The sequence below is a fragment of the Danio aesculapii genome, chromosome 2 (genome assembly GCF_903798145.1).
Source record: "Danio aesculapii chromosome 2, fDanAes4.1, whole genome shotgun sequence".
Classification (NCBI taxonomy): Eukaryota; Metazoa; Chordata; class Actinopteri; order Cypriniformes; family Danionidae; genus Danio; species Danio aesculapii.
Genome location: NC_079436.1, coordinates 23087303 through 23114802, shown reverse-complemented (window position 1 = coordinate 23114802; position 27500 = coordinate 23087303). Strand labels below are relative to the sequence as shown.

Below are 27500 nucleotides of genomic sequence, written 5' to 3'. Positions count from 1 at the left end.
TTGAAATGTTTCTCAGTGAATATTAAATTACTGAAATAGCTGCAGCTTAATTTGTATTTCTATAGGTGTATTTCATGTTTTAAAAGTAACTTCAAAGTAAAGTAATTAGTAATCTGATTACTTTTTACAAGTAATTAGTAATGTGATCAGATTACAATATTCCAGTAGTAATCAGTCATTTGTAATCCATGGTTTCCACTACATTCATTCTTTCGTGGCAGGGCGCCACACTAAAATTCATCCCACCACGGCTACATTACAGCTTCTCATTCAAATCATTCAGTTGTTGTTTCTTTAATAATCACACCAAAACGTATTAAAAAGTACGTGAATTATAACAGCGCGAACTTTTCTGTAATCGTAGTAGTGCTGTGCGTTATTTGTTTAACCCTTTAAGGTGACATGCTGACTGACTGACTGACAGGTGCGTGATGCATGAGGCTAGCAAACACGACGAAGCTTTCAGTTAAGATAAACACTGTTTATATAAATATACTTTATATATAGATAAAGGTCTATGGTTTTGCTTGCAATGACTTTATCTTTATCGGTTTATAGCCGTTTCACTTTACTTTAGGACGCGTTTTTACCGCTCTGTAGGCCTATTGGAGACTTTCATAAATATTCCTAGCAAATCTAATAAACGGAGACATACCCGTTACATAAACGCACTAAATTGCACTTCAGCAGTGTTTATTTGAGAGCGCACAAGAAAATCTGCACTTGAGCAGCGAATATTTGAGGGCGTGCAAGAAGTTTTGTGCACGAACAGAGAAAATCGGCGCGCAGAGATCCCCATGCTTGTATTACATAAATGCGATCTTGACTTCTACTACTGCGCTCACAACTTTTGTCATTGAAATAATGCCATTGGTAGTTGATGGATCTGTGTAAAAGGCTGTCGCCACAACTGGAAAAAATCCTAGAGGAAACACTGTAATCTATTACTTTTTAATACACTAGTGACAATACAACATCACTGTTACAATGTTTTGGGTTCCGTTTCAGGACATCTCTGGATCATTGCTGTCTATAAATGGTCAAGGACATCTCAGATTTCTTTTAAGATATCTAAATTTGTGTTTTGAAGATGAACAAAGATCTCAGGGAATTGGAACGACATGAGAGTGAGTATTTCCGAACACACTTTTAATTTTTGGATGAATTAATCCTTATATTTCCCCCCAAAAACAGCATGCATGTGTGTGCTTTCTAACCAGTGCTGTAGAAGAGATCGGGCTGTTCGAGAGCCTCCGGGTCATCTCCATACATGTAGGGCTCGCCATCCTCCATTTGTCTGCTCTCCACCATCTCCAACCACTGCGAGTTATGCCAGCGAAACTTCTCACTTTGGATCTTCTTCCCCCATTCCTCATCGTACTCCTTTACGGAACACACACAAACATGTATATTTGTTCGCCTCCCTAACCTAAATCATACCACACAGCTGTGCAAATTCATACATTTTAAAGCTGTCAAAACAGCGCTGGCACTCTGAATCTCAGGGCCAACTCCCCGCAACAGAATATCTGAGGGTCTCATACACTGTCATGCCTGGCAATCTACCATCCACCGTTCACTGACTTCAAACTCCGTCCGGACTCTCCACAGCAGATATATTTCATGCCACAATGAGGGCTTCTGTCTGAGCAGGGTTTTCCCTCTAGGCTGATGGTGCCATAGAGAAACAGATCTCTGTTTTAATCCGGTGTGGTCAGTGATTAAAGGCGCAGTGCCCACAGACTGGGTGGAGTGCCACACACAACCCACACATCGCCCACAGACTTTCTGCCAAACCTGCACTTTTGATGAGACGGGGAATCAGTTGATTTTGTGTTATTGGAATCAGTTGCCAACGCATATCATTCTGTATGCATCAGTCTGCCTCCATCTTAATAGAGCACTTCCAATCAAACAGTGCTGAAGTGGTGCTCATCTGAGAGACGCTTGAGTACATAATTGGCTCTCAGTTATTAAAGGTCCCATGAAATCAAAATAACTATTTTTAGATGTTAGTAATGTGGTAATGTGAGCATTATACAAAGAAAGAGTACTAAATAAGGCTATTATGATTGTCAATGATGAGAGACATCCTTTATCAAACACTTTCCAATTGTTACCATCAGGCCATCGATATGGCGACGCAGTGGCGCAGTCGGTAGTACTGTCGCCTCACAGCAAGAAGGTCGCTGGTTGGAGCCTCGGCTGGGTCAGTTTCTGTGTGGAGTTTGCATGTTCTCCCTGCATGTTGCATGTTGCGTGGGCTTCCTCGTGGTACAGATGAATTGGGTAGGCTAAATTGTCCATAGTGTATGAGTGTGAATGAGTGTGCATGGATGTTTCCCAGAGATGGGTTGCAGCTGGAAGGGCATCCGCTGCGTAAAACAAATGCTGGATAAGTTGGCGGTTCATTCCACTGTGGCGACCCCAGATTAATAAAGATACTAAGCTGAAAAGAAAATGAATGAATGAATAAGGTCATCGATATTGTGTTCCCAGGTGTGTGAGAAATAAGAATAAATGATCATTTATACCTCAAGCGATTAAGTTTTTAAATTCCTCCTCCCTCAGTTGATGGCTAGTAGACTGGATATTTATTTAGAGTAGGGCTTTCATGTTTTTAAATGATTTATTTAAATATATGTGCCAAATGTGAAATGTCAGAAGTCTTCCCTACGGAGACAAATAAAGTTAACTAACTAAGTATCAGTAATTTAATCTTAAGGATATCTATAAGTTAGTGTGCTCTAAAACAATGACAAAATAATAAGATATAAACTGATGTAAACTTCCAACATTTACAGTTTGTCACTTCCGCCTACATGGTTCTAAGATTTTTTTGATGTCACATCAAACTTCACTTTCTCATCAAACGCTCCCTTTAAGACACTTTTTCATTTGCTTTTCATTTGAAGCACTTGAGCTCAATCACCCTTACTGGCAGAGCTGTGATTAAAATAAAATGCTATTAGCTGTTTTTTAAAAGAGTGGTATATGTCCTGCCCTGTTGTCACGTTTCAGTTGCAAATACGCCTAACTTTGAATAAAAAAAGCACATTTCAAACACTTCACAGGACCGTTTTTTTTAGTAAGTGTTAATGTGAAAAATTAATCCATGCAAGTTAATCCACTGAAGATAATTAATCCATGCAAGTTAATCTACTAAAGAATCTTTCCACGCCCCATCCAACCATTAGTTTGCTGCAAGGGAAAGATGAAATGAGGGGTGCATACACAGTTGGTAAAACATCATCATATTCAATTCAATTCAACTTAATTTCTATAGAGTTTTTATAATATTGATAGTAAGAAAAAGTTCTAGTAAGAAAGAAGTTCTTTCATACTGAATAAATGTCGGTAGCAACTTCCAGTCCAAACGGTATTAAGAAAAACTGTTAAGTCACTTAACATGTACATTTTTTTAACAGTTTTTGATTGGTAAGAACTTGAATGGGTTGAGCTTCAGCTGAATATACTGTAACGCTGTTAAATATGTTGCTTTATGGAATCAAAACGGGTAATGAACAGTGTTTCATGTTAACATTAATCCAAGATTACACCACAGGGACTGAACCCGAAAACTGAATGCCACAAACTTGACCAGCTAGCTCTGACAAAAACACTGTGTGAAGGTTGGAATTTTTTCTTTTTGAGTATTTCTCCATTCTACATAGTGTGACAGTTTGGCTGTATTACTGTTGATTGTGTGTGAATCATGAATCCAAAAAATATTTCTATTTTGTACAATAAAGTACATTGAGCTAGGTAAAATAACTCAACAATCTTTTTCTGTTGAACATAATATATGATATTCTGAAAACTGTTGGCAGCTAGACAGCAGCCACTGGACACTGAAATACTGTAAATATTAAAGAGCCCCTATTATGAGTTTTTGAAAATTAGCTTCCATGCAGTGTGTACCAGCACTAAGTGAATGAAAACATCCAGCTGAGGTTTGAATCTAAAGTGCACCTTGTTTAAAACTCGACTCTTTAGCGAAATTGTTCACTCAGAGTCGAATAATTGAATCGTGTTGGGTTCGGATCTTTTGATAGATCGCATCGACGTCGACACGGTACATCACCAAATATGCAGTTCCAGTTCCGGTAAAATGTGAACACGCTCTGCCTCCACACACTAGCAGAGGCTGACTGATCATGACGCAAAGATGACGATCACTGACAGATGGAGATTCGGCTGCGGGGAATAAAAGGTTAAAGTTCATTTTGACAACAATAACACAGTATAGCCAACCTAGTGCTGTGTTTGTTCCTGTCATTTTCCTGACGATTGATACAATAACCTACGCTGGAACGTGGGATTCCCTGGCCGTTTGCTATTGAAGGAGTAGCAGAGACTATTATGTATGGGACTTTGTCAGACTTTGACAGGGACTTTGTCAGTAACTTTTACAGTTCAAATGGACCAGTTTCTTCTTCCTCCAGATCATAACATGTAAGTGTCATTAAAATTGTTGCCTCGTTTTTTTGTAGTTTGCAAAATATGTGTATAATGTGTGTTATAAATTGTAATGGCCCCGCACGGCTTGTAATCGCGTAACGATTATAGATCAGTGCTTGTACTGTATCTCTCAGGTTAAATTTTTATAGGGCTGTTCACATATCGCATCCAAAACCACGTTAAAAACGTGACGCGTGCTTCTTCCTTTACCAATTTAAATGCTTTTCTGAGCTTGTGAGCCTCTGCTGTTAGTTGCTATAGCCACCATCAGCTGTTCCTCACACACATGTCTTGGTCAATTTTCAAAATAGTTTAACTTTTGCCACAGTGTGGATTAATACTGAATGTGTCGTTGTTATTACTTGGGATTAGGTTTAAGAGTAATATTCTGGTGTTTAACTGCATTGCTTTATAGCATTCCTGCATTGGGCTCTCACAAACTTTCTGCTACTTCATACTGTAGCTGTGGTGGGCATTTCTTTCTGTCTCGTGCTGAACGTAGTCGACCAATCACAACAGACTGGGTCATCGATCCAATCAGCGCAGAATAGTTTTGTGCTAAGGAGGGGTTTGGGAACAAATGAATCACTAACAAATCATATGGGAGTCTTTGGGCTAATTAGGTAAAAATTAATGCATATTATAAGACAATGAAAGTGTTTTTTGACCTTACACGTATATCAGCCTGTTGTTGGAGACCCCAAAACCAAAATATTTCTATATTTCTATATTTCTATATATATATATATATATATATATAATGATATTTAATATAAACTTTTTTAAAAATGTCAGCAAAGTTGCTTTGTGAAACTGCAAAGTTAAATTTTCACAATCAAATTTGTAGAAGTAGAGGTCAAAATACTATAATGCAATACGACAGTCTAAATAAAACAAAACAAAACTAAACTAAACAAAAATACCCTTGTGAATCAAAACCTACTGTACAAACAATGTCTGTTAATAAACACAGCTTTATTAATCAACAGATATTTGTGGTTTTCTGAATAATATTTTGTAGCTATACACTAAATTGTGAAGAAAATGAATTTGTTCGTGGCAAACCGAAACATTATAAAGTGTAACTGAGGTCTTGGTTGGCATTGGTTTGATTAGAGAAGGAGTATTAGCTCTGTACGGCGGAGGCACAGCAGGGGCCGCTGGAGCTCAGAGCTCAAGACCAGCTCTCTGTCCCGGGTCTAAAGGCCCACAGAGGCGTCCTGCCGCCGCCTGCTCCGCTGAATGAAAATACGGATTAATCAGCCGAGGCCCCCTGTGGCAGAACCTGAGTAAATAAGCCCCGTTTCTCTTTTCTCTGCTCTGTCCATTCATCATGTGGACAGCAGTACAGATCTGCGCGGGAGCCCGGGGCCAGAGGACCAGAAAGTGCACACACTCACACAGACCTGCACCCAACATTACAGAGCCTTTTTTTTTCTTCTGTCAGATATTTAAAGATATTCCAAAATGTTTGTCTTTGTCAATAAACAAAAAAAAAAAGAGCAGGATTCTTCAAAATGTCAGTTTTCTTGTAGTGCAGAAATAATCATTGCAGGTAAATATGATCAGAACAGAAAAAAAGGGCTAAAAAACATTTATTCATGTATTGTTTCATACTTAAAAGTGGAAAAATGACAAAAGGTGTCTTAAAAACAGTACAAAAGCCTGGTGCTTCAGTCCATGCTTTCTTCTGTGCTCATTTTACTTTGATCTACTTGCTAACATGTCTGTTTTGGCCTATTTTATTTTTCTACTATATTTTTTTATTAACTGAATCAAAATATATTCTACAGAGTGGCAAGAAACTGGTTCTAGATAGATGCTTTGGGGTTAAACTCAAACAAAAGCTGGTCCAATAGCAGCAGGATACGACGCCAAAGATTTTTTTTTGTTATAATATCATTTTACTTCATAATAACATTTCTATTTCACTATAGTATGAACGAACTTATGATGAAAAATGACTTTTAATGATAAAGACTAAAGAACCAGCAGCTAATTTGATAGCACTATTTAACCCTTAATATTATGTACATCTGAGAATGTGAATTTGCATCAGGAGACACGGAAGTGATTTAATTTAGACTTGAACAGACTTTTCATTAACATAAACAGTAACATCTGTAAGAAATGTTGAAAAATAGCATAACTGAATGCTTTTATGCTAGCTATTAAAAGCAAACAGTAGACTAAATACATTTAGCTTAAATAACATGTATAATTCACTAAAATGAAAAAGTAAAAACATTCTTTTAAATAAAATAAACATTAACTGAAAAAAATAAATTGATAAATTATTAATCCTCTGGCTGTCGAATAAATATTATTTTCCTTTAATGTTACTTCAAACCAAAATAAATAAAAAATGAAAATAAAAAAAAAAATAATATATATATATATATATATATATATATATATATATATATATATATATATATATATATATATATATATATATATATATATATATATATATATATATATATATATATATAGAAATACAGACCATTTTTAAAATAACAACAAATGACAAATACAGCAAAACTATTACAATGAAAAAAATATAAAGAAATTAATTTTATAAATAAAACTTTCAATAAAAACAGCATTATTTACTTAAGGATACTCAAGGGCCCTGTTCTCTTGTGAACATAATATTAAAATGATTTAATTTAGCTTAAGATCGCACAGCACAATCACCATCTTTTTCAAGTAGAACAGGTACATTTGTACCAATTATTGATTCAAACATACTGATATAATGTTAAGGTCGATTGTTTTTTAAATATTTTGAGCAGCTGTGCTTGGAAAGTACAAATATAAACCTTATATTGTAATAGTATAGTTTTATAAAATAAAACTCATATTCTGTGATAAACTGCAGTTAGCCCTTTTCTTTTTCCAAAGCAGTAAAATAACTTAAACAGTCTTACCGCTTTAGTTACATTTGAATAAACATTTTTGGTACCTTTGCTATTTCACTTTATTAAAATGACTTTAATCTACACTATGTTTTATCTTTTACCATTATTCTATCTATCTATCTATCTATCTATCTATCTATCTATCTATCTATCTATCTATCTATCTATCTATCTATCTATCTATCTATCTATCTATCTATCTATCTATCTATCTATCTATCTATCTATCTATCTATCTATCTATCTATCTAGTTTTATTTAAATATTATTTATTTTTTAACTGTGATAAACTGTAGTTTGCCTTTTTTGCCAGAAGAAACTGATCACTTAAACACCTTAAACAAAACTATCTAACTATCTAAACTAAAACTAATTCAACAAAATTTAAACAGTAAACATGTTTAAGAAAATTAAGATATTTATAATAAACATATAATAATAATAATAATAATAAGCCTGTGAAAGTTCATTCATTCATTCATTTTCCTTCAGCTTAGTCCCTTTATTCATCAGAGGTCGCCACAGCGGAATGAACCACCAACTTAACAATCCAGCATATGTTTTACGCAGTGGATGCCCTTCCAGCATATACACACATACACTACGGCCAATTTAGTTTACTCAATTTACCTACAGTGCATGTGTTTGGACTCTGGGAGAAACCGGAGCACCCAGAGGAAATCCACGCGAACACGGGAGAACATGCACAGAGAACATGCACAGAAAACTCCACACAGAAATGCCAACTGACTCAGCCAGGACTCAAACCAGCGACCTTCTTGCTGAGAGCCACCATGCCACCCTACCTGTCAATATTATATTTAGTTATTTAGTAACCTTCATGCTTACTTTTTATTTAAAAATCATACAATAAAATGTTATTTTATGAATTCATACTAATGAATTCACCGAAACATTTTCTCTGAGTTAGTTTTCTTTGCCCAATCTCCTCTCGTTTTTAACGGTTTAATAAAACTGATAAAGTCATTAAAAGCAAATATTGGGCAAATGTCTCATTCAAACATCATTTTAGGCCACTACTCCAACATTAGGGGAAAATAATTGAAGTATCCTTCATAAAATACCTAATGTAACTAAATATCTGAATGCTTGATAGTAGCATCAGCATCAACTTAGAAGTCAAAGCTTTACATCTGCACTTTCTCTATCACCACAGACACAAACCAGATCCCACACGCAGGCTTTCATGTGGCCGAGGCTAAATCAGCAGGCTAATAAAGTGAATGAAACACTTCCCGAACAAACCTGGCTCTCAGAGTTCACCAGCAATTACTGCTATCTAATGTCAGCGAGTGGCCATTAACTGCACTGATTTTATCCACACTGCAAACACAAACTTGCAGCATTGAGCAAAAACACTCCTTCACATCTGTGTGCGGTGGTTTGTGAATATACTTACAGCAATAATGTCCAGAGTGTTGTCACACACCTGCCGGATCTCCACATTTTTGTCATGCATTAGGTCGATGAGGTAGGCTGGGGCTTCTGTTAGGTATGGTTAAGGAGCTTAATGATTCATTTCCGTTTGCCAATAATCACTGGGATCAAGTTCATTTGCCATAATTAGACATTTTTGATCAGTAAAAACACATTTCACTTGATCACACTGCTATCATCTTTTTTACATTATGTGTGGTGTGTGATGGCAAGTGAAGTCATAAATGTACTGCTACTGACGGTGTTTGAGCGCTATTGGTATTAATACAAATGATTCATTCCTAATTTCATTAATAGACAGTATTGAGCATTTTTATTTGACTATCAACGAGTAACTAGTGTTGTTTTTTTACAAATTATAACTTAATTTACACATTTAAAAACATTACAAATATATTTTTAATTGTAAAGTTTTATAAAATAAATTATTTTTAGATTTTGTTGTTAATTTAATTTAAATTCTTTATCATTCATTCATTCATTTTCTTTTCAGCTAAGTCCCTTTATTAATCAGGGGTCGTCACAGCGGAATGAACTGCCAACTCACCCAGAATATGTTTTACATAGCAGATGCCCTTCCAGCTGCAACCCATTACTGGGAAACACCCATACACTCTCATTCATATACTTACAGTACGGATAATTTAGCTTACCCAATTCACCTATAGCACATGTCTTTGGACTTGTGGGGGAAACCGGAGCACCCGGAGGAAACCCACGCGAACACAGTAAGAACATGCAAACTCCACACAGAAATGCCAACTGACCCAGCCGAGGCTCAAACCAGCGACCTTCTTGATGTGAGGCGACAGCACTACCCACTGCACCGTCTTTTTTTATCATTTCATTTAGTAATTTTATTAAAAATATATGTATAGGTCTGTATAGCTTACATTTTTTCTTTTCTTTTAGTTATTTTAGTTTTAAATTTAAACTCAAAGAATTTTCGTTGCAATTAGCTGAAATAATTGTTAAAAATGTTTCAAAGGACAACTATACTATTCAATTTTTCTAAAAACACTTTCATTCATTTGTTTAGTAACAAAATATTTTTTTAGTTTCCTGGTTTTGGGTAACAATAATAACCATGGTATTTAGAAACACCATGGCTATTCCTAAATACCATGGTTGATGGGATTTAGTGGTTGAATGCTAAATACCAGTGGTTGATGTTTTTATAAAAGGCACACGTGGAACCATTTTGGTCATTCATGCCATACAAACTACATGAAGTAACGAATTACTCAAATTAGCGTAATAATTTAGTAATGAGTATGAGGGTGTGAACAGCTCAAATAGTTCACTATAGCAGTTCTTATAATGTATAAGATCTTATAATTACAGAAATTTTGACCCCCCCCCAAAAACAATAACGTGTCTTGTGGTCTTTGTCAAGAGTTCTCTCAAAACCACCTAAAAATGAATAGTGGCCCAGCTTACACAGATGCGTTTTAGTTTTAAAACGGCATTTCACGATCCACGTCCATGCTGGCGTTTCATCCAGCATTGCTAAAAAGTTCCCCGTCCACAGTAAAATGCTGAAAATGCACATTAAGTGACCCCACACACACACTCTGGCATGCGCTGCAGCGTATGTGGATGTCTGAGCTCCAGGCAGTCGGCGGGTGCTTTTCAGGTGAAAACACCACATTTTGGACAGTTCATCAAGGATCTACCCCTGGTTCCCCTTCGGGAGGGGAACTTCAATGCTATGTGGAAACTCCCACTATGGGGATTTTGTCAGAATCCAATCATCTGAAAAAGTATATAAACGGGCCAATGAAATGCCAATGAGTTGGCAGTGTCAGTTTGTACAGCTGAAGCTATTTGAAATCAATTTGGCAATAAAAGCGCAGCACGTGCCAAGCTGAGCACGCTTTTCGCTTCAGAGCCTTTCACCAAGCTTCTGAGAGAGTCAATGAGGGTTCCTCCAGCTGTACTCAGAGAGAGAGACTGAACGAAAGCGGTCTTCCAGTCCAGAGTGTGTGACACCCAGAGCAGTTTGTGTTGTTGCGAATTTCCTAAAAGAGCAACACGGTCGTGCAACGCGTCTTTTTCAAGTTGTCGCTCCGACTGTGCATTTCTGGATGCTGTGGTTTCCTGTCCCCAGATGATGGGCACGAGCACTGCATTTCATGTCTGGGGGTCCAGCATGTTAATGCAGTGCTTGCAGGCAGTGCATGCCATCACTGCGGTGGCATGTCTGTTGCGCAGTTAAGATTGCGGCTCGCTCTTGCAAAAGGGCCACCCACCATAGTTGTCCCCTGCTCCACGCTGGGCACTCGGGCAGATCTGAGGGTTACAGTAGGAGTAAATCCGCCGCCCTCGGGCTTCCGGACCTCTTCGAGTGAGAGAAGAGCTCCAGCCTTGTATGGCCGCCCTCTCACTTGATGACACCGAGGCTCAGATGTCCATCACTGCATCGGAGGATGGACTGTCATTGTCTGATGAAAAATTCGAACCCGCTCCCTCCCTCCAGGGTAGCGAGCATGGCATCGGATCTAGAAACAGACATGATAACCAAGCTTTCCTGGGCTGCTTCGGCCGTGGGCCTGGAGATGGTTTATCCCCCAGCCCCGCAGCCAGACCGACTAGATGGGTGTATGTGGAGGATTAATATCAAAATGAAAATAGGCATTCCTTATATTATGTTTTTTATTTTATTGTCAAGATAGTGAATAGTGAAACAAGGTAGCCAGGGTGATGTGAATAAGGTTATAAAGCAGCCAACACTGTTCCCTTTGAAGATACTTGATATGTCCTTGGGAGTTTGTTCTCCATATCAAACTTGCGAAGTCTGAACTTACAAGGAAAGGATGCAAGACTGAACTTGATGTTGAGAAAAAGGCCCAATCAGGTAGTGAATGTCTGCAGCCAGATGTCTCCGTTTACCCCCATCCACACTGACACGGAGCAGCAGCGTTTTAAAACCAAAATGGCCTCTTCAGCGTTTTCAAAATGCTCCGTTTTCGGGGCTCAAAATCTCTGAGGTAGTGTGGGGACTGAAGGCGTAAATGTAGCAAAACTTTTGCGTTTTAAAACTGAAACGTATTTGTGTAAACGGGGTCTTAGTCTCACAGAGGAACGATATAGGTTTTTATTACTATTATTTGAATGGTTTCACATGATTTATTATTTTTTGCCGTTTCTTAATTTGTTAAATAATAAATATATAACAGCTGAAATACATGCAAATCTTCTACAGCACATTAGTCTGGGAATATGAGCTTTTTTCCCATGTGGATCTAAACTATTGAAGACTGAAAAACCCAACAGTATCAATGCACCAGTGAACAGAGGCCAAACAGCTGTCAAACAATATTTACAAAACATCTGTGCAGAAAAAACACGAAAATGCATCCAAAATCAATCGACTGAAAGAAGGATACGAGTGTCCTTAATGATGACATCTCTGGTGGCCTGGTGGAAGACCATCTGGTAGAAGACGTAGATGATCTGACACACAAACTCATCGTCCTCCTGCTGGGCTGCAAACACAAACATATGAAAAACATCACTAAATCAACCATTTTACTTTCAACGATACACTGGACCAATTATGTGCACATAAAGCTTATTAATATATAAAAAACACAAAAACGTCTCTTAACTACACAAAACTGTGTCATCTACAATACCCTCACATTAAAATGCTTTAGGTAACACCAGATAAAATACTGGGCCTTTGTTCTTATGAGTAGGCTTATTAAATCATTGTGTCAAACTGTATCTATTTAATCTAACGATGGTTGTTTCAGACAACCATGATTGCTGTAATTCCTTTAATAGCCACAAGGCATATATTATAACATAATGATAATTATAACCGTATTATAAATACAGAGGCAAATATCCACATAATTTTAAATTTCACTTTCAACATCGAGAGACTGTGTTTGTAAATTGTATCCAGTACAGCTATTCAGTAACACCACCAATTCCAGTACATTTGGACCTTGTGGGGAAATTTTAGGTCCCCATGAAAAAGTATACTAAATATGGAAAAATGATGATAATAAAAACTAAGTAAAAAAATAAATTGAGATAATTAATAAAAAAAATTTGTTTACTTGCTTTTTAAAAGTGAACTAATCACTTTTACAGTGCAGTGTTAGAATAAGTTATATATATATATATATATATATATATATATATATATATATATATATATATATATATATATATATATATATATATATATATATATAACAAAAAATAAATGAAATAAAATTTACTCAGCCTTCAAGTGGTTCCAAACTTTTATTTTCTGTTGGACACAAAAGAAGATATTTTGAGGAATGTTGAAATATGCAAGATATTGGTTACCAATTTCCAACATTCCTCGAAATATCTACTCACCTTCAACAGAAGAAAAACGAGACAATCAAGCATTTTGCTTCGCATTTGCTTACAATTGTGCCAATTCTAATGACATTGTCACCAGGGAAACTCTGGTGGAAGCGTCATGAATATAAATGAATAAATTACAATGGTTAACGGTTTAAATACAGCCCTTTAGCATTCAATAGGTGTATTTTATATTTAAAAATAAAAAATTAAACAAACTGAGAAAAGTAAGTTGTGGATAAAAAAATGGTGAGTAGCTCAGAAACTCCAGTACGTGTCTGTAGTTTGGGCCAGCTACGAGCGTTATAAAAAGAAAAAAATGCTCATTTTAATCTTGTTGGATTGACTCAATATTTTTCTCTATTTGAAATTATTCAAAAATATTAGCCAAATTTTTATAATAAAATTAAATAGATTTTAACACAGCCATTTAAAAATTATTTTAATGCAATTAAATCAATCTCCAATAAAGGGAAATTCCTTTTATTAATAAAGTGGACATATTAAATTTAATGAATGAATGACTATTCACAGCGTATGATTAGGCCTGTCACAATAATCAATATATCGACTTATCGAACAAGACATGGACATGACCTCAATCATATTTGTAGAGGCAATATATCTCACCCATACATAAAAACAAATTTTAGCAACATTTTGGCTGATCTGGTAGTAGATATTGCCGCCTCTGTTACTTTTTTTGATAACATTTATTATTATTATTATTAATTCAGTAAATGTGTTTTCACATTCTGATTCCAATGGCTCATTATTAAATTGTTAAAATGACTATAATTAAATGAAATATTCTTAATAAATAAAATATGATGTGTTCTTTGGAAGAGTGTGCTTGCATTGTGATGATAATATTACATTGTCATTCTGGTATTATATAATGGCATAAAATGGCCTTAAAATGACAATAATATCGTTTATCACAATATATTTTGGTGCTGTATATTGTACAACAAAAAATAGATATCGTGACAGGCCTACGTATGATTTTCACAGCTTTTGAAACCTTTTGTGGCCAACAGAAAAACAAATCTCATGAAGGCTTGGAACAACTTGAAGGGCAGAATTGATATTTTTGAGTCAACTATCTTTTTAAGCAGAGATGTGATACAGCAGACCAACAAATATGAACGCTTTAGCAAAGCTGCGCAGGCATTTCCTATCCAACGGAGCCCGTGTTCATTTGAGCTGACGTTCAAAACCTCCTCTGGAGGATCATGTTTATGTATGAAGGCTCTCGTGAGAAGCCGCCATTTGGGCAAAGTATCAACTTTTTCCTCTGTAATGATACCGAAAGCTCCTATGGAGAAGTGTGCGGCTGTTGCTGCCCCCCTCCTAACCTTAATAAAAGCCTTTATTTCAATTTTGATCTGGCTCAGAATGATCTGGTCCCGTGGGATGAAAATTCCACCAGAAGAATGATAGCAAAAAAAGCGTCTCCATGGGAGAAGAAACTGAATACGGCTACAGCAAGGAGCTGTGCAAGCTTTGCACAAGCTACAAATAACATCAGAGAGTACACGTCAACGCCTCTTCAGAGCCAACCAACGAGTACACGAACACAAGTGATGAAACCATGAGTGTAAATACAATAATACCCAAGCATCTATCAATGCGCCATTGCCACATACTGCTTATCGTGAGGGAAACAAATGTCAGATTTGTTATTGCATTGTTGTGATCAAAGTTATAAAATATTGCATGGCATGTAGTGAGAAAACATTTCAGATGTTGAATGTCATGTAACTGAAACCATTGTGTCTTGAGTAGGATAACAAAAGGGTGGCCAATTCGGGATGTTTGTTTTCTTTTTCTCTGTGTGTTTTGGGACGGTTTCTATCTTAAGCTCAAAGTATCCTTTTATCCTTTTTTTCCCGTCGTGCATTCGAATGTACGGCTTTTTCAAAGTAAACTCCATTTGATAGTGTGCGCTAACACTATTGATTCATCACTGTTAATATTCGTGTACTAGCTCTATCCATATGTTATGAGTGATAAAAATGTCTTTATATTTATTTAAAATACAGTTGTGGGAAATGTTTAATCCCCTTTGCTTGACTCTAACAAAATTTTGACAAAGACTATTCGTTTTTTAATTCACTGATTAGCAATTACATATTAAGCTGGAAATGCCTACTTAGAAATCTGCTGCAGCCATTGAGTGGCTTTGTTTGAAATTTGGTTATTTTAACTTAAAAACGATTAACAATCCTCTTTCAACTGCTATATTTAATCTAATTTTAAACGTCACATTTTGCCATATTCATTCATTCATTCATTTTTTTTTTTTTTGGCTTAGTCCCTTTATTAATCTGGGGTTGCCACAGTGGAATGAACTGCCAATTTATCCAGCACATGTTTTACGCAGCGGATGCCCTTCCAGCTGCAACCCAACCCAACCCTTCACCTATAGCACATGTCTTTGGACTTGTGGGGGAAACCAGAGCAGCCGGAGGAAACCCATGCGAACACAGGGAAAACATGCAAACTCCACACAGAAATGCCAACTGACCCAGCTAGGGCTCGAACCAGCAACCTTCTTGCTGTGAGGCAATTGTGCTACTCACTGCACCACCGTGCTGCCCATTTTGCCATTCAAGTATGGAAAATTACAATATTACAATTTTTCTATTATATTTGACATTTCCAATATGCAATAATTGATATTGACTTCAAAACATAGTGAACTTTTTTTAACTTTTAGAGTTCCCTTTAAAAATATTGAGATTTCAGACAGTTGTCTTGGCAGTGGTTGTTCATTTTTACTTCCTCTAAAGTGATGCTACAAGGGCTGCACAATATGTCGTTTTAGCATCAATATCGCAATATGTGCATCCACAATAGACACATCGCAAGATATGCAATGAGTCTTGGCATGGTCCAATATAAGATACTTATGGTATTTAAACCTTGGATAAAACCTTGGATATAAACATATTGTGATCACGGCTCTAAAATATATATTTTTTAAATATCCGAGTAAAAAGCAACTTTTTTCCTATTGAACACAATATTTTTATTTTAAGAAATATTTTAAATACTTTGGAGCAGTAAACATGTCAGGCTAAATTCTGCTATCTTCATTAGTTTACAAAACACAGATTTCTTTAGTACTTGGAAAGGCAACTTTGGATATCTTTCTTTTCTTTGGATATAAATTAAGCAAGTAAGCCACTCCACTGTACAGGTGCATACCACATAGGATGCACATAGCAGCATTGGATGTTGGTTTATATGTGATTTGTTTCTCAAATATTTGCTGAATTGTGGGCTGACCAGTAGCTTTTGATGTGGAGGGTCCTTTTCTGCTGGAGATACAGGTCGCCCTAAAAAACTAAATATCATAATTGTAAAAAAAAAACATGCCTAAAAAAAACCCCTACATATACCTTTGGAACGGTATAGAACCGATTATCGTCCCATGCCTAATTGAGTCTAAATTCTAGCTGATCAGGAGCTACAGAATTGTATTTACTTACTGTATTTATATGGAATATATATGATTTATGCAAAAAAAAAAGTACTTGCTTCCAGTCTAAATATCAACATTTCAAAGATTATTTTACTTACGTCATTAACAGATCATTTTGCTCGCTTTAAGGAAAAACTCTTCATTTTGAAAACAAAAGATTGTTTTTTTTACTTGATCTAAGATTATTTAGATATTTGGACTAGAAACGAGATCCATTTAAAGAAAAGCATTTTTTGCATTTAAATTATTCAATTTCTGTACCAGAACAGGGTTAGGCTCCCCGGAAATACATCAAATAGTGCTATCCTAACTACCTTGTGAAACTGTTTTCATATAACAATGTCAGATTTTTGCAGCCGCAGATGCTACTATTATTCCTTACTCATCATACTGTCCACAGTGTCCATCTAAAAGTTGTAACCCAATTGGCACACAATACAATACACACTTATATAAGCACAATGCACTGCCATCCAAAAAAACAACATTAACCTTTTTTTTTTTACTAACCACAAATTCAAGCAATTTCCAAGACAGCATTTAACAGTTTCTAACTTAGTGAAATAAAATCACCAAACTAATAAATAATACCTCAATTCAACTGCATTGAACATCGGAATGGGAGGTGGTATAATCTCTTAGATCATTTTGCTTGCACAATCCAAAATAACTAAAGTAATTCAATCTCAGTACCTGATAGCTCCTCCCCTTCAGCTACGTTACCAAAGCTGTGACAATTGACCGTTCAACTATTCACACTTAATTTATTGGTTTAATAAATATATCATTCAGGTATTTAAATGGCGCTTACTCTTTGTAGAACTGTGAGTGCGAATGCACTACTTATACTATTTATATTACAAAATGGTGTTGAGCAGTGCATAAGCATGCAATTTGGGATGCACTTAACATGTTTGCTCTCTTCAGAAATGACTCACTTAAAATGTCAGATAATCATATGAAGTCCACTTCAGAGTCCACTAACAGTTAAAAAAAAGCATAATTTGGGCTTTAGCTCACCCCTCCTAAGCCACTAAACATTACTTCTTTCCATGGCAAGGAAGAGCCCTGCCATCAGACATTTATTGAAATGAGGGCTCATATTGAGCAGATCCAGCAAATGTGATGCATGCCATGAGTCTGGCGCTTTCCTGTTCCTGAAAACACGGTCACTTCCCAGCACACAATATGACTAAGGCCTGTTTATTTATTCTAATTCATTCTAATTTAATATTAGTTTAGTCTAAATAAACTATTCAAAACTCATTTCATCAGATCGCATTAGGCAAGACAAAGCACGCCAAATTGAAATCTGGTACTTGAGTGGCTACAGACACGCAAGCAGGGTCAAACAAAAGCTGAAATCCAAACACTGCTGATCTTTTCCTCTGGAATTTATTTTTACGGCTAGCGATAATGAAAAAGATTTGGAGATCAGTTTTGTTTTCTTTGAGCCCTGGCTCTGTGCTAATAAATGTATGTAAAGGCTGGCAGAGCTCTTACCGTTGAGCAGTTCAATAAGAGCAGGAATGATGCCGGATTTTGCCAGCATGACGGCACAGGAGTCGTCCATTGAAACTGTACCGATCATGATAACCACCTCCAGGATCATGTCATCCTCTGCTGAGCCTAAAACACACAGAGAACAAAGGTCAAATACTGTTTGACATGATGAAAAAAGATGCATTGTACTGCTCTAACAGTAAATGTCCATTCACATGCTTCAGAAAGTCACACTTTAAAATGACTTGAAATTAAAAATTGAGCAAGCAAAAGTGCACACAGATAAGTATCTCTATATCATTTTCATCATAGACCACTAGTTTCAGGTTTGCTTTAAACAAGTTTACTCAGGCTAAATGTTTTTTTTGTGAATGTCGCTATATATATATATATATATACACACAGTTGATGTCAGAATTATTAGCCCCAACCCATCAGAGCAATAGTGAGAGATCTCTGTGGGTTTGCATCATTTGCATTAAAGGCGCAGACAACTAAAACAGCTACAATTTCCAACATACAAAAAAGTATGATAAATAATTTGATGAATCATGATCTAATCTTGAAAAAAGGGTAAAATATCTTCCCTTTAATGATGAAGTTAAATACATAAAAAAGTAAAATACACATTTATGATGTTTTAAACATTTATGCTTAATTACTGCTGCCGGTAGTGTATTAGACATTATTTCTGAACGAAATTTACTTGCATAACAATGCAATTATTATGAATAATTTCTATTTTTCCCCTCTCGGTACAGCTAACAGTAAGACGCTAGCTTCCAGGAAATGTGGTACATAGATGACTTTGGCCAAAAATTCCAATATATGATACGTTTTTTTTTTCTGAGATAGTAGACATGCATCTCTAATTATGAAACATCTGTGATGTAATATCATGTATCCCAATGAAAATTAAAATGCTATGGATGCAAAGTGGAAACTGTTTCACACACCAGTTTTAAAGAACAGAACACAACGTAAAGCATAAGAATATTTGAAATTAATTGTTTCTGGAATGTTTTAGTTTTCTAAAAGAATGTAAGCAATACCTTCTTGAGAGTTAAAATAATTTTTAAAATTAACAGGCAACGTTTGTCCCCTGAAACAGATTTGAACCTTTCATAAAGAGCAGATTTACCTAATAATCTTAATAATTGTATCTGTGTTGTCTTCTACATCAAACACACAAGGCTGTACCTGGTTTGAGGTGGTCTTTGAGGAAGGGCACAAGGTTGTATTCTTTCAGCAGGAGCTCCCAATCCAGGTCAGGTATGGTGAGGTTTGCCATTGTACCCAAACACTCAATAACAAACTCCTCAACACCCTCTTTCTTGATTTGAGCTGCCAGATCACCCACATAATCCTGAAGAGTACACAACACCAAATCATCATTTATCACAGTAAATTACTATTTTTATTTATTTTTTGCTGTCAATATACATATAAAATATTGTGTGAATATTTTAAATAATGCTGCACAATATTGAAAACATTTTTGACATTAACACTTTGCAATACTTTGTTTTTCTGTGATATATATTGCATTGTAAATACAGTTTCACCATATGTCTTTAATAGCTCTATTTGGAAATAATTCATTCATTTAGATTAATTGGGATGATCTAGTCTTTTTTATGCAGTGTATCTGCATAAAATATAATAAATTAATGTTAATTAGGTAGATACAATTAGATACAAAGATAAAAGTGAAATAAATAGTGCTTTATGGTTTTCTGGAGAGTAAACAGTATTCAGGTAAAGAAATTGAATAATCAAATGTGAAATAACCTGGTCTTCATTGTATAAAAACTTTCTTAAAGTTACAAATGTTATAATTTGTTGTGCCTAAATGCTTTAAACCAGTGGTTCTGAAACTGTGGTACATGGAGGAATCGCTGAATAATAAAAGAAAAAAAATGAACACACTTTTAACTCTTTGACGCGTACGATAACAGTGATGTGATAAACACCGGCTGTTTACTGGAGCGTACGATCGCTGGTGTGCTAAGAATGTTTAGAGCATCGCGTCATCAGATGTTAAAAATCAATCCACTAGGCGCAGAGCCAGAGGAAGATGCGTGCAGCGCAGATACACACATGATAGAGTGGCTTTTGCAGATCAGTGCTGTTCTGTTGGCATTTTAGTTACTGCAAACTCAGGAATTTCCCCAACCTGCATTATTGGTAAAATAATTATTACAAATGTGTGTTCATAGTTGTGTAAAATAATGCCTGTTTTTGATATGTAAAGTAACTTTTTTTTTGTAAAGTAGCGTGGCTTTCGGTTTCGTTTGTTACCTTAGATTTAGGTTAATTAATTTGGATGTGATTTAAATGTCGGGGGACTTTGCCACGCTTGAAGTTTGGAGCTAGGATATAATTAAAGTTAGACTCCGTGTGTGGTTAACACAAACTCCACGGTTCAAGATGTAAGCTCAGTCTCACCAAATCACGGTAGTATATTGCCGCTCATATGAATGAACAAATCACGTATGAATTGGTCAAGCAGTATATTAATGCGTTTAATCTATACCTGTTAATTCTCCCATTTTTGCCGGGATTCTCCCGTATTTTACAATTATATACCGATATCATACCATTTATTTTCCCATATTTCAAATCTTTCTATGAAAAATGAAGGTAGTATCAAAGAGCCAATCTAAAATGGCATATAATTGCAAGAGCTGTTCAAGAGAGTTTTGCTTTCGCTTTTTATATATAAAAACTGCCACTGCGTAGTGATATGATAAAGACACTGTTGCCAGATCAGCTTCTATTCACTTGATTTGAGGATGAGCGAAAGTGAACAATTTTGGATTTGAGTGTGTTTTTAAACAAATAATTTTGTCTTAAATGAGCATAAACAGTTCCGAAGGTAATCGAGTGCTTCCATTATAGATTTGTACATTCTTAAAGTGACACCTCTGCTATCAAACAAAACAGCGGATCAAAATGAGAGATTCGCTGTTCTTCACTAAATAACTATAGTCCCTTTAATAAATATTTAATTACAGTGAAGAAAAAGTGAACGAGATTTTATGACTTGATTTAATTTCTTTATAGGCTATTGATTTTAATAGGCCAAACCTGTTATTTTATTTTTAAATTTGTAATGTTTATGTATTCTATCATTTGAAGCTAATTTCCTTCCCATATTTGTAACTGTTGTTGGGGGGCATAGGATATCCCGTATTTTTATATCCCAGTGTTGACAGGTATGGTTTAATTACTTGCTTTTCTGACACACAAAGCCTACTCTAACACACAATAAGCAGATCTAACTTAACAATAAGATTTCTAACTTAAATATGTAAATCCAAATTAATATTTAAAATACAACTTGATGTTTAGATTTCAAAGATATACAAATATGTCATAGCTACTGTATGTACGTCACATATATTTCAAAATTTTTCAAAAACAGTTTGTATATAAATAATATGACATATAGCCTTTATTTATGAGGTCCAAGGAACATTTCCTGGATGTTTTATTTATTTATTTATTTTTACCTGTAAACACAGTGCAATGTTAATGTTCTTAAACATTCTTAATAATAGTAATTAATCTGCCTCGTTTTTGAACTGTGCAGTGCTGTAGCTGCTTAATTAGTCCTACTACGCTACTGTATTTCAATGCCGGTCATTATGGTGGTACTTATATTATGGTGGGAGAGACAATTTATTTTTCTGAGGTGGTACTTGGTGAAAAAAGTTTGAGAACCATTGCTTTAAACTTCTAAAATTCTTACACAATCACAGGCCTTAAAAACACACGCAGATGATAAACTTTCACTCTATAATGGTTAAACTCTGCAGTAACTCCACAAATCTAACATGGTCTGAACTGTTTCTCTGATCAACTACTGTATAATCCAGACTCAATGTTGCACATCCTGCAATGTTACTACTGAAAATGTACAAAATGTGATATTGATGATGAAACGATATATTGTGCAGCCCTAATTTTACATTTGAATTATATTCACAATCTCTTGTATTCCACAGAATGAATAGTTTTTCATTTAAAAGGGAATTATAAAGTTCACTGTAATCGCATGATTAATATGCTAATAAGTATTTTTCATAAAATGTCATAAATATTGTATTTACAATGAACATCTGTTTCAGGGGTCCATCATGTTGTGAGATGTTCCTTATCATTTTCATTAGCAGTGGGTCTTTCAGTTTAAGGGCTCTTCTCATCAGCATCTTCAGTCCATTACCTGAAAAACAAATCCACAAACAATCATGTTCAGCTCGAGAATGATCATTAGTTTGAACAGATCTTAAGTTTTATTCATTACAGAAGATCAACAGTGACAGCGTGATAAAGCACACGTGTCAATGCTTCTAACAGGTCAGAGTTAAGGAGAAAATGAGACTCTTACTGTACCTTCACACATAATCTGAGAGTTGGTCTTGTTAGCAGCCAGGTTGATGCAGAAGGAGATGAGCTCAGTGTCGATTCTCTCTTCACCATGTTCAAACAGCATCTGCATGAGCTGCTCGCAAACACAACACAGAATTTCTTTAAAATTACTATTGTTAGAGTAAAAATATAAATACAAAGTCCTGTCATTAACCTCTATGGGGCACACAGGCTTATAAGTCATACATATAGTATGAAATCTATTTCCAACTACAGTACATGGCACAGGTGATTGACTGGTGTTGCTTCAACAGCCAATGAGCTTACTCCTCAAAATTTAAATACCTCATTGTTGTGTAAGCAATCTGCAGCGTGTTTTTGGATACCCTCCTCTACCCCAGCTCCACCTGTTTATGTTTCGTGTATGTGATGTTTGTAGCTGCTGTGTGTTATATTCTTTTATTACATGGCTGTCTGGAATATTCAATTCTGATTTGTCAGACGCGACATTCATAGATATGTTATTCCAAAATAACAACTGCTAAATAACGCAGGCTCATCCGGGAACATCAAATCACCTTGACACCTCGCCATGGTGTTAGACTGTTTGATTAATACGTAGGTTATATGTTTTATCCAGCCTGTTTAGTTTCTGTCAGTTTTAGGTTTTTGACTGTTTGGTGCCATTTTGTGACTGAATAATGTGCAAGTTAGTGTATACTCCTCCCTCATTTCTATCAGCTTTGTGCTTGATTAAACAGTTAATAAACTATTACAGCTCAGAACATTGTTTTGTGTAAATTTTTATGTTTTCTGGCAAATAGCCATGCAATAAGCAGGATAAAGTACATCTAGCTTAGTAGCCCTTCAGTCCTCCGCATTGGGCGCATTGGGCGGCCGAGATAACATCCAACAATTTTAAGACAACAACCCCTTAGAGGTTGTTAGACTTTATCCTTAACATACTGCATGTCTTTTAATATAATGGCAGCAGCAAGTCTTGGTACTTGCTCTGCACTAAAATTCAAAGCAGCAGCAGTATAGCAGGTATATGCCACCAAGACCCAACACATGAACATTGCCAAATACAGTTTCATTCTAATATTAAATCTCTCAGGAAGTTGTCATGACAGAAATGTATCACAATCGAAAAAAATTAAACACCAAAGGTATAGCTATTAGCAATCAGAAATACCTCAGTACACATTGTGATGGTGCGCAAATTTAAACTTCTGACAATCGTTTGTTTCACTGAAGACGTCGCCCTCATGCTTTTTCTTTGTGTTTTTATTAGAGATGCAGTGGAAAATCATTTGAGAAATTAACTCTGCATTGATTCTGCGATTTTTTTAAATTGCATCGCTATTCTGTCTTGAATTGATTCTGAAATTCTTCAGCAGAGGGCCCTCTAGGTTAAGTTTAGTTCATACAGTCAAACGCTGACAAGGAAGAGTGCCTTCATTTGTAAGTTGTGTAAGTTGGCTTTTACGTTGCGACACAGCTCATTATGAACACTATTGTAATTCTCTAACTATATTAATGATTGTTTTAGGTACAAGTGGTATTTGTAAAGAATTGGATGCAAGCAGAGTACAGCTGTTTGTAAAACATACAGTAACATCTTGTGTTAAAACCTAAGCTCAGAAATTATTCAAGAAAGAATCATAATGTATTTAGAAAATCTTGGAATTTTTCTCCACAGCTCTAGTATTTATTGAGGATGCTTTTCCACTTCTGCCTAACCTCCTCCACTACAGCACACAAACACCTGGTCAAAAGATTGTAGGAAAAAGTTACAAGCCATAAAATTCTCTTTGATTTGCAATTCCTGTATGCTCAGCTATTTCATTTTGTGCTTGAGCGCCACCAAGTCATGTTTTACTGTAACTTCAGCAGCTCAAACAAGTAAACAAAAGCACCAATCTCGTTAGTCAGTCATTTAACATGGTGCATCAAACAAAAATTTGCTAAAATTGTTAGCCACAGGTCTAGTATTTAGACTATTTGCTTTATACAGAATTTTTTTTTAAATTTCATACATGTTTTGCGCATAGGTGGGCACACATTTATTAGAGCCTTCATTTTATATAAATGTTGCCAACAATCATGCGCAATAATCGTCCCGGTGTGCATAAACCTTAAAACTGAGCTTTGCAACAAGCAGAGAGAAAACTAAAGAAAAGAAATTAATAATAAAACAGACAGTTCCTGACAGGGAGAAGTATTAGTGCTGTCAGTGCTGGCGAAGGGATTATTATTTGTGTTTTTATTTAAGAGCCAGCGAGAGTTGAGACAATATCCCACCGTCTATTTCAATCAGGTCAACACTGTGGCTGATAAAGGCCCAAGGAGACATGCTTGGCAGGCCTGTTTTATGAAGATAACTAGCCAATGAATTACATGAGTGTGAGGTTGAACAATAGAAAGAGGAGATGAGAAAAAAAAAATTAGTTGCTCCACTAAGCATAGTCATGTTGGGTGTAACACATATGAATTTTTCTCCATTTGCTCTGTGTCTACCTTGAGATACCAATTCTGAAAAAAAAAGAGATTATGCAAGCTTCCAAAAATGTGACCCCATGCTCTTGTGATATGATGACGGCACCTACGAGGACTTCATAATGTGCCAACTCTAAGGACCCTACCATACACCCGGCGGAATAAGGCGCAAGACATGTATGGCGTGATTTGTTGCTATTTTCAGACCAGCGCAACCCTAATTTTTCATGTTTTGCACCACGTTGTTTAAATATCAAATCCATTTGCACCACTTTGTGGACTCATGGGCATGCTGGTCAAAAACAGAGGTGTGTTAAGGCGCATTGCTGGATAAAAACTATAATTAAAACTATTAATAATAACTATTATTTTCTACAGAAATATAAAAACCACTGCCTCCATGCCTTCTTCACCTCAAGGTTTTTTTTTCAGTTTATTCATGACAATATGCAATCTGTTATTATTAGTAGTAGTATTATTTATTATATGCATATTTACATTTGTTTTAGCAAGTTTAGATTTGTCAACCAGTTGGATTTTGAAGACGTATACATCACCATATGGGGATTAGAATAGGATGAGTGTTTGGATATAACTCAGTTGTTTGACCACACTTCCTTCTTACTGATTATTTATTAGTTTGCTGGAAATTAGAACTGAATATAGAAATAGTTTTGAAACAAATCTTTGCGCTTAACAAACAAAATTAAATATGTAGGCTGATGAATACCGAAACTCAGTACTTTATTGGTTTTGGTGCTACATTATAAAAGACCGAAGTATCGATAAGCTCTGATGTTAACACTTCTGCTATTGGTACTGGAGAATTATTGCTAAATAAACATTACTTACAGTAGCATAATTTAACTCACCAACCTTTTCTAATTTGCGATATTTGATATTCGTCTGCACAGTTGGAAATCTCACATGAGAAATGCTCGTGTTTCCATCGAGCGCGTCAAGTATAAAAGCCTTCACAGTTCTCGGCTGTGCGCGTGCACTCAGCGGAGGCTCGAGCCAAGCGCACACTCATAGTTTGCGACACAGACTCATGCACACACAGCTTGTAAGCTTGCGAAGTGGACCAAACGGGTTGCATTTCCCGAGTGGACCGTGACAATGCCTGTTGCAACAAACGCAACAAGTTGTTTTCTTGTGTAAGGGGAAAACAAACAATCTGGCTAAGTGAAAGTATCTTTCACAAGTTCATTAACTGCAATGAAAATTATTGAAAAGTTTTTGACTGCCTAGCCACTAACGGTAACGTTACATCATCCATATCGTTATGCAAGCAGTCAATCACCTAAATTTGTATAAAATAATTGTGTAGCATGTTAAATAAACACACATATTCGGTTACAAGGAAAACTGTTTTTTTTTTTTGCAGTAGCCTAAATAAATCTCAGGCATTAAAAATGCTTTAAATCAGCTGTATTTACAAATTTAGCCAATGAATAGCCTAATAATAAACTATGCTTATTAAGAAATTATAAAAAAAACTGCTTATTTTTACATTGCAAGATGCTCCAAAACTGTATTAAAAACACAGTTAACTCCTAAAACACTGTTAACTCATTTATGTAAACGCGTTAATGAAAAATCATAAACATTATCTCATTTAACTGCATTTTGCAACTCAAAGAGGGTATTTCCAACTGCAGGGAGCACAATAAACCAAGAAAGGTCCTGACTTCTGCCAGAAAAGGCAAATATGTTGATTTTTCTCCAGAAGAATAGTTAAAAACTGAGAGCTATTTTCCTTCAAACCATTGTACATTCTTTTACAGGAAAAAAAAATTATTTATTTGTTTTAAAATCATTCGTTTCGTTTTATTTTACATTAAAAACTTAATAATAAAATAAAGTGTTTTTAATTCTGTTCAATTTGTTTTTTCATTAAAAAAACATTACAAAAAGTACCGATAACAGAGCAGTTAAAGTACAGAGCCAATAACTGGTGTCGATAAAAGTAGTAATACTATTAAAACCTTAATGATACCCATCCCTAGTGACGGATGTCTTAAGTGGAGTGCAAACAACACAGTTTTCTTATCCACGAATGTAAAGAGTAAAGTAAAGAGAAAGTAAAGAGGCTGAATGGAGGAGGCTCGTTCTTTATCCTCGTGCTGCAGATGCTCTGTTTATCTGTTTTCTCGCTAGTGAAGTGTTCCGTTTTTACACTTACAAATTCCACCATGTATTTAGCAAATGCGCCATGGCGCAACACAACTGACTCTTGAAGGGAATGAGACGAGACTCTGATCGGTTTAATGGATGTTATGCTCAGAACACACCCATAACTCATTGAGAGGATATGCACAAAACACAACCCGCATTTTTCCATCCTTAAAATAGCAGAAGTGGATTTGGACACACCTTTAATGCTTTTAGACACCTTTTAATGCGCTTTAGACTTTGCGCCTAGATCGTTTAAATAGAGCCCT

The 27500-nt window shown here is 35.7% G+C and overlaps 1 protein-coding gene across 1 annotated transcript in view; it reads right to left on the bottom strand.

Annotated features, from left to right (window-relative positions):
- The window catches only part of kifap3b (kinesin-associated protein 3b), a 70401-nt gene that overhangs the window by 15265 nt on the left and 27636 nt on the right, over positions 1-27500 (bottom strand). The window contains exons 12-18 of the mRNA XM_056475251.1: positions 22582-22690; positions 22299-22411; positions 19384-19549; positions 18184-18309; positions 12233-12331; positions 8806-8891; positions 1218-1383 (exon numbers count right to left, since the gene is read on the bottom strand). Of these exons, the coding sequence (XP_056331226.1) occupies positions 1218-1383; positions 8806-8891; positions 12233-12331; positions 18184-18309; positions 19384-19549; positions 22299-22411; positions 22582-22690 (865 nt within the window). The remainder of the gene's footprint in view (positions 1-1217; positions 1384-8805; positions 8892-12232; positions 12332-18183; positions 18310-19383; positions 19550-22298; positions 22412-22581; positions 22691-27500) is intronic.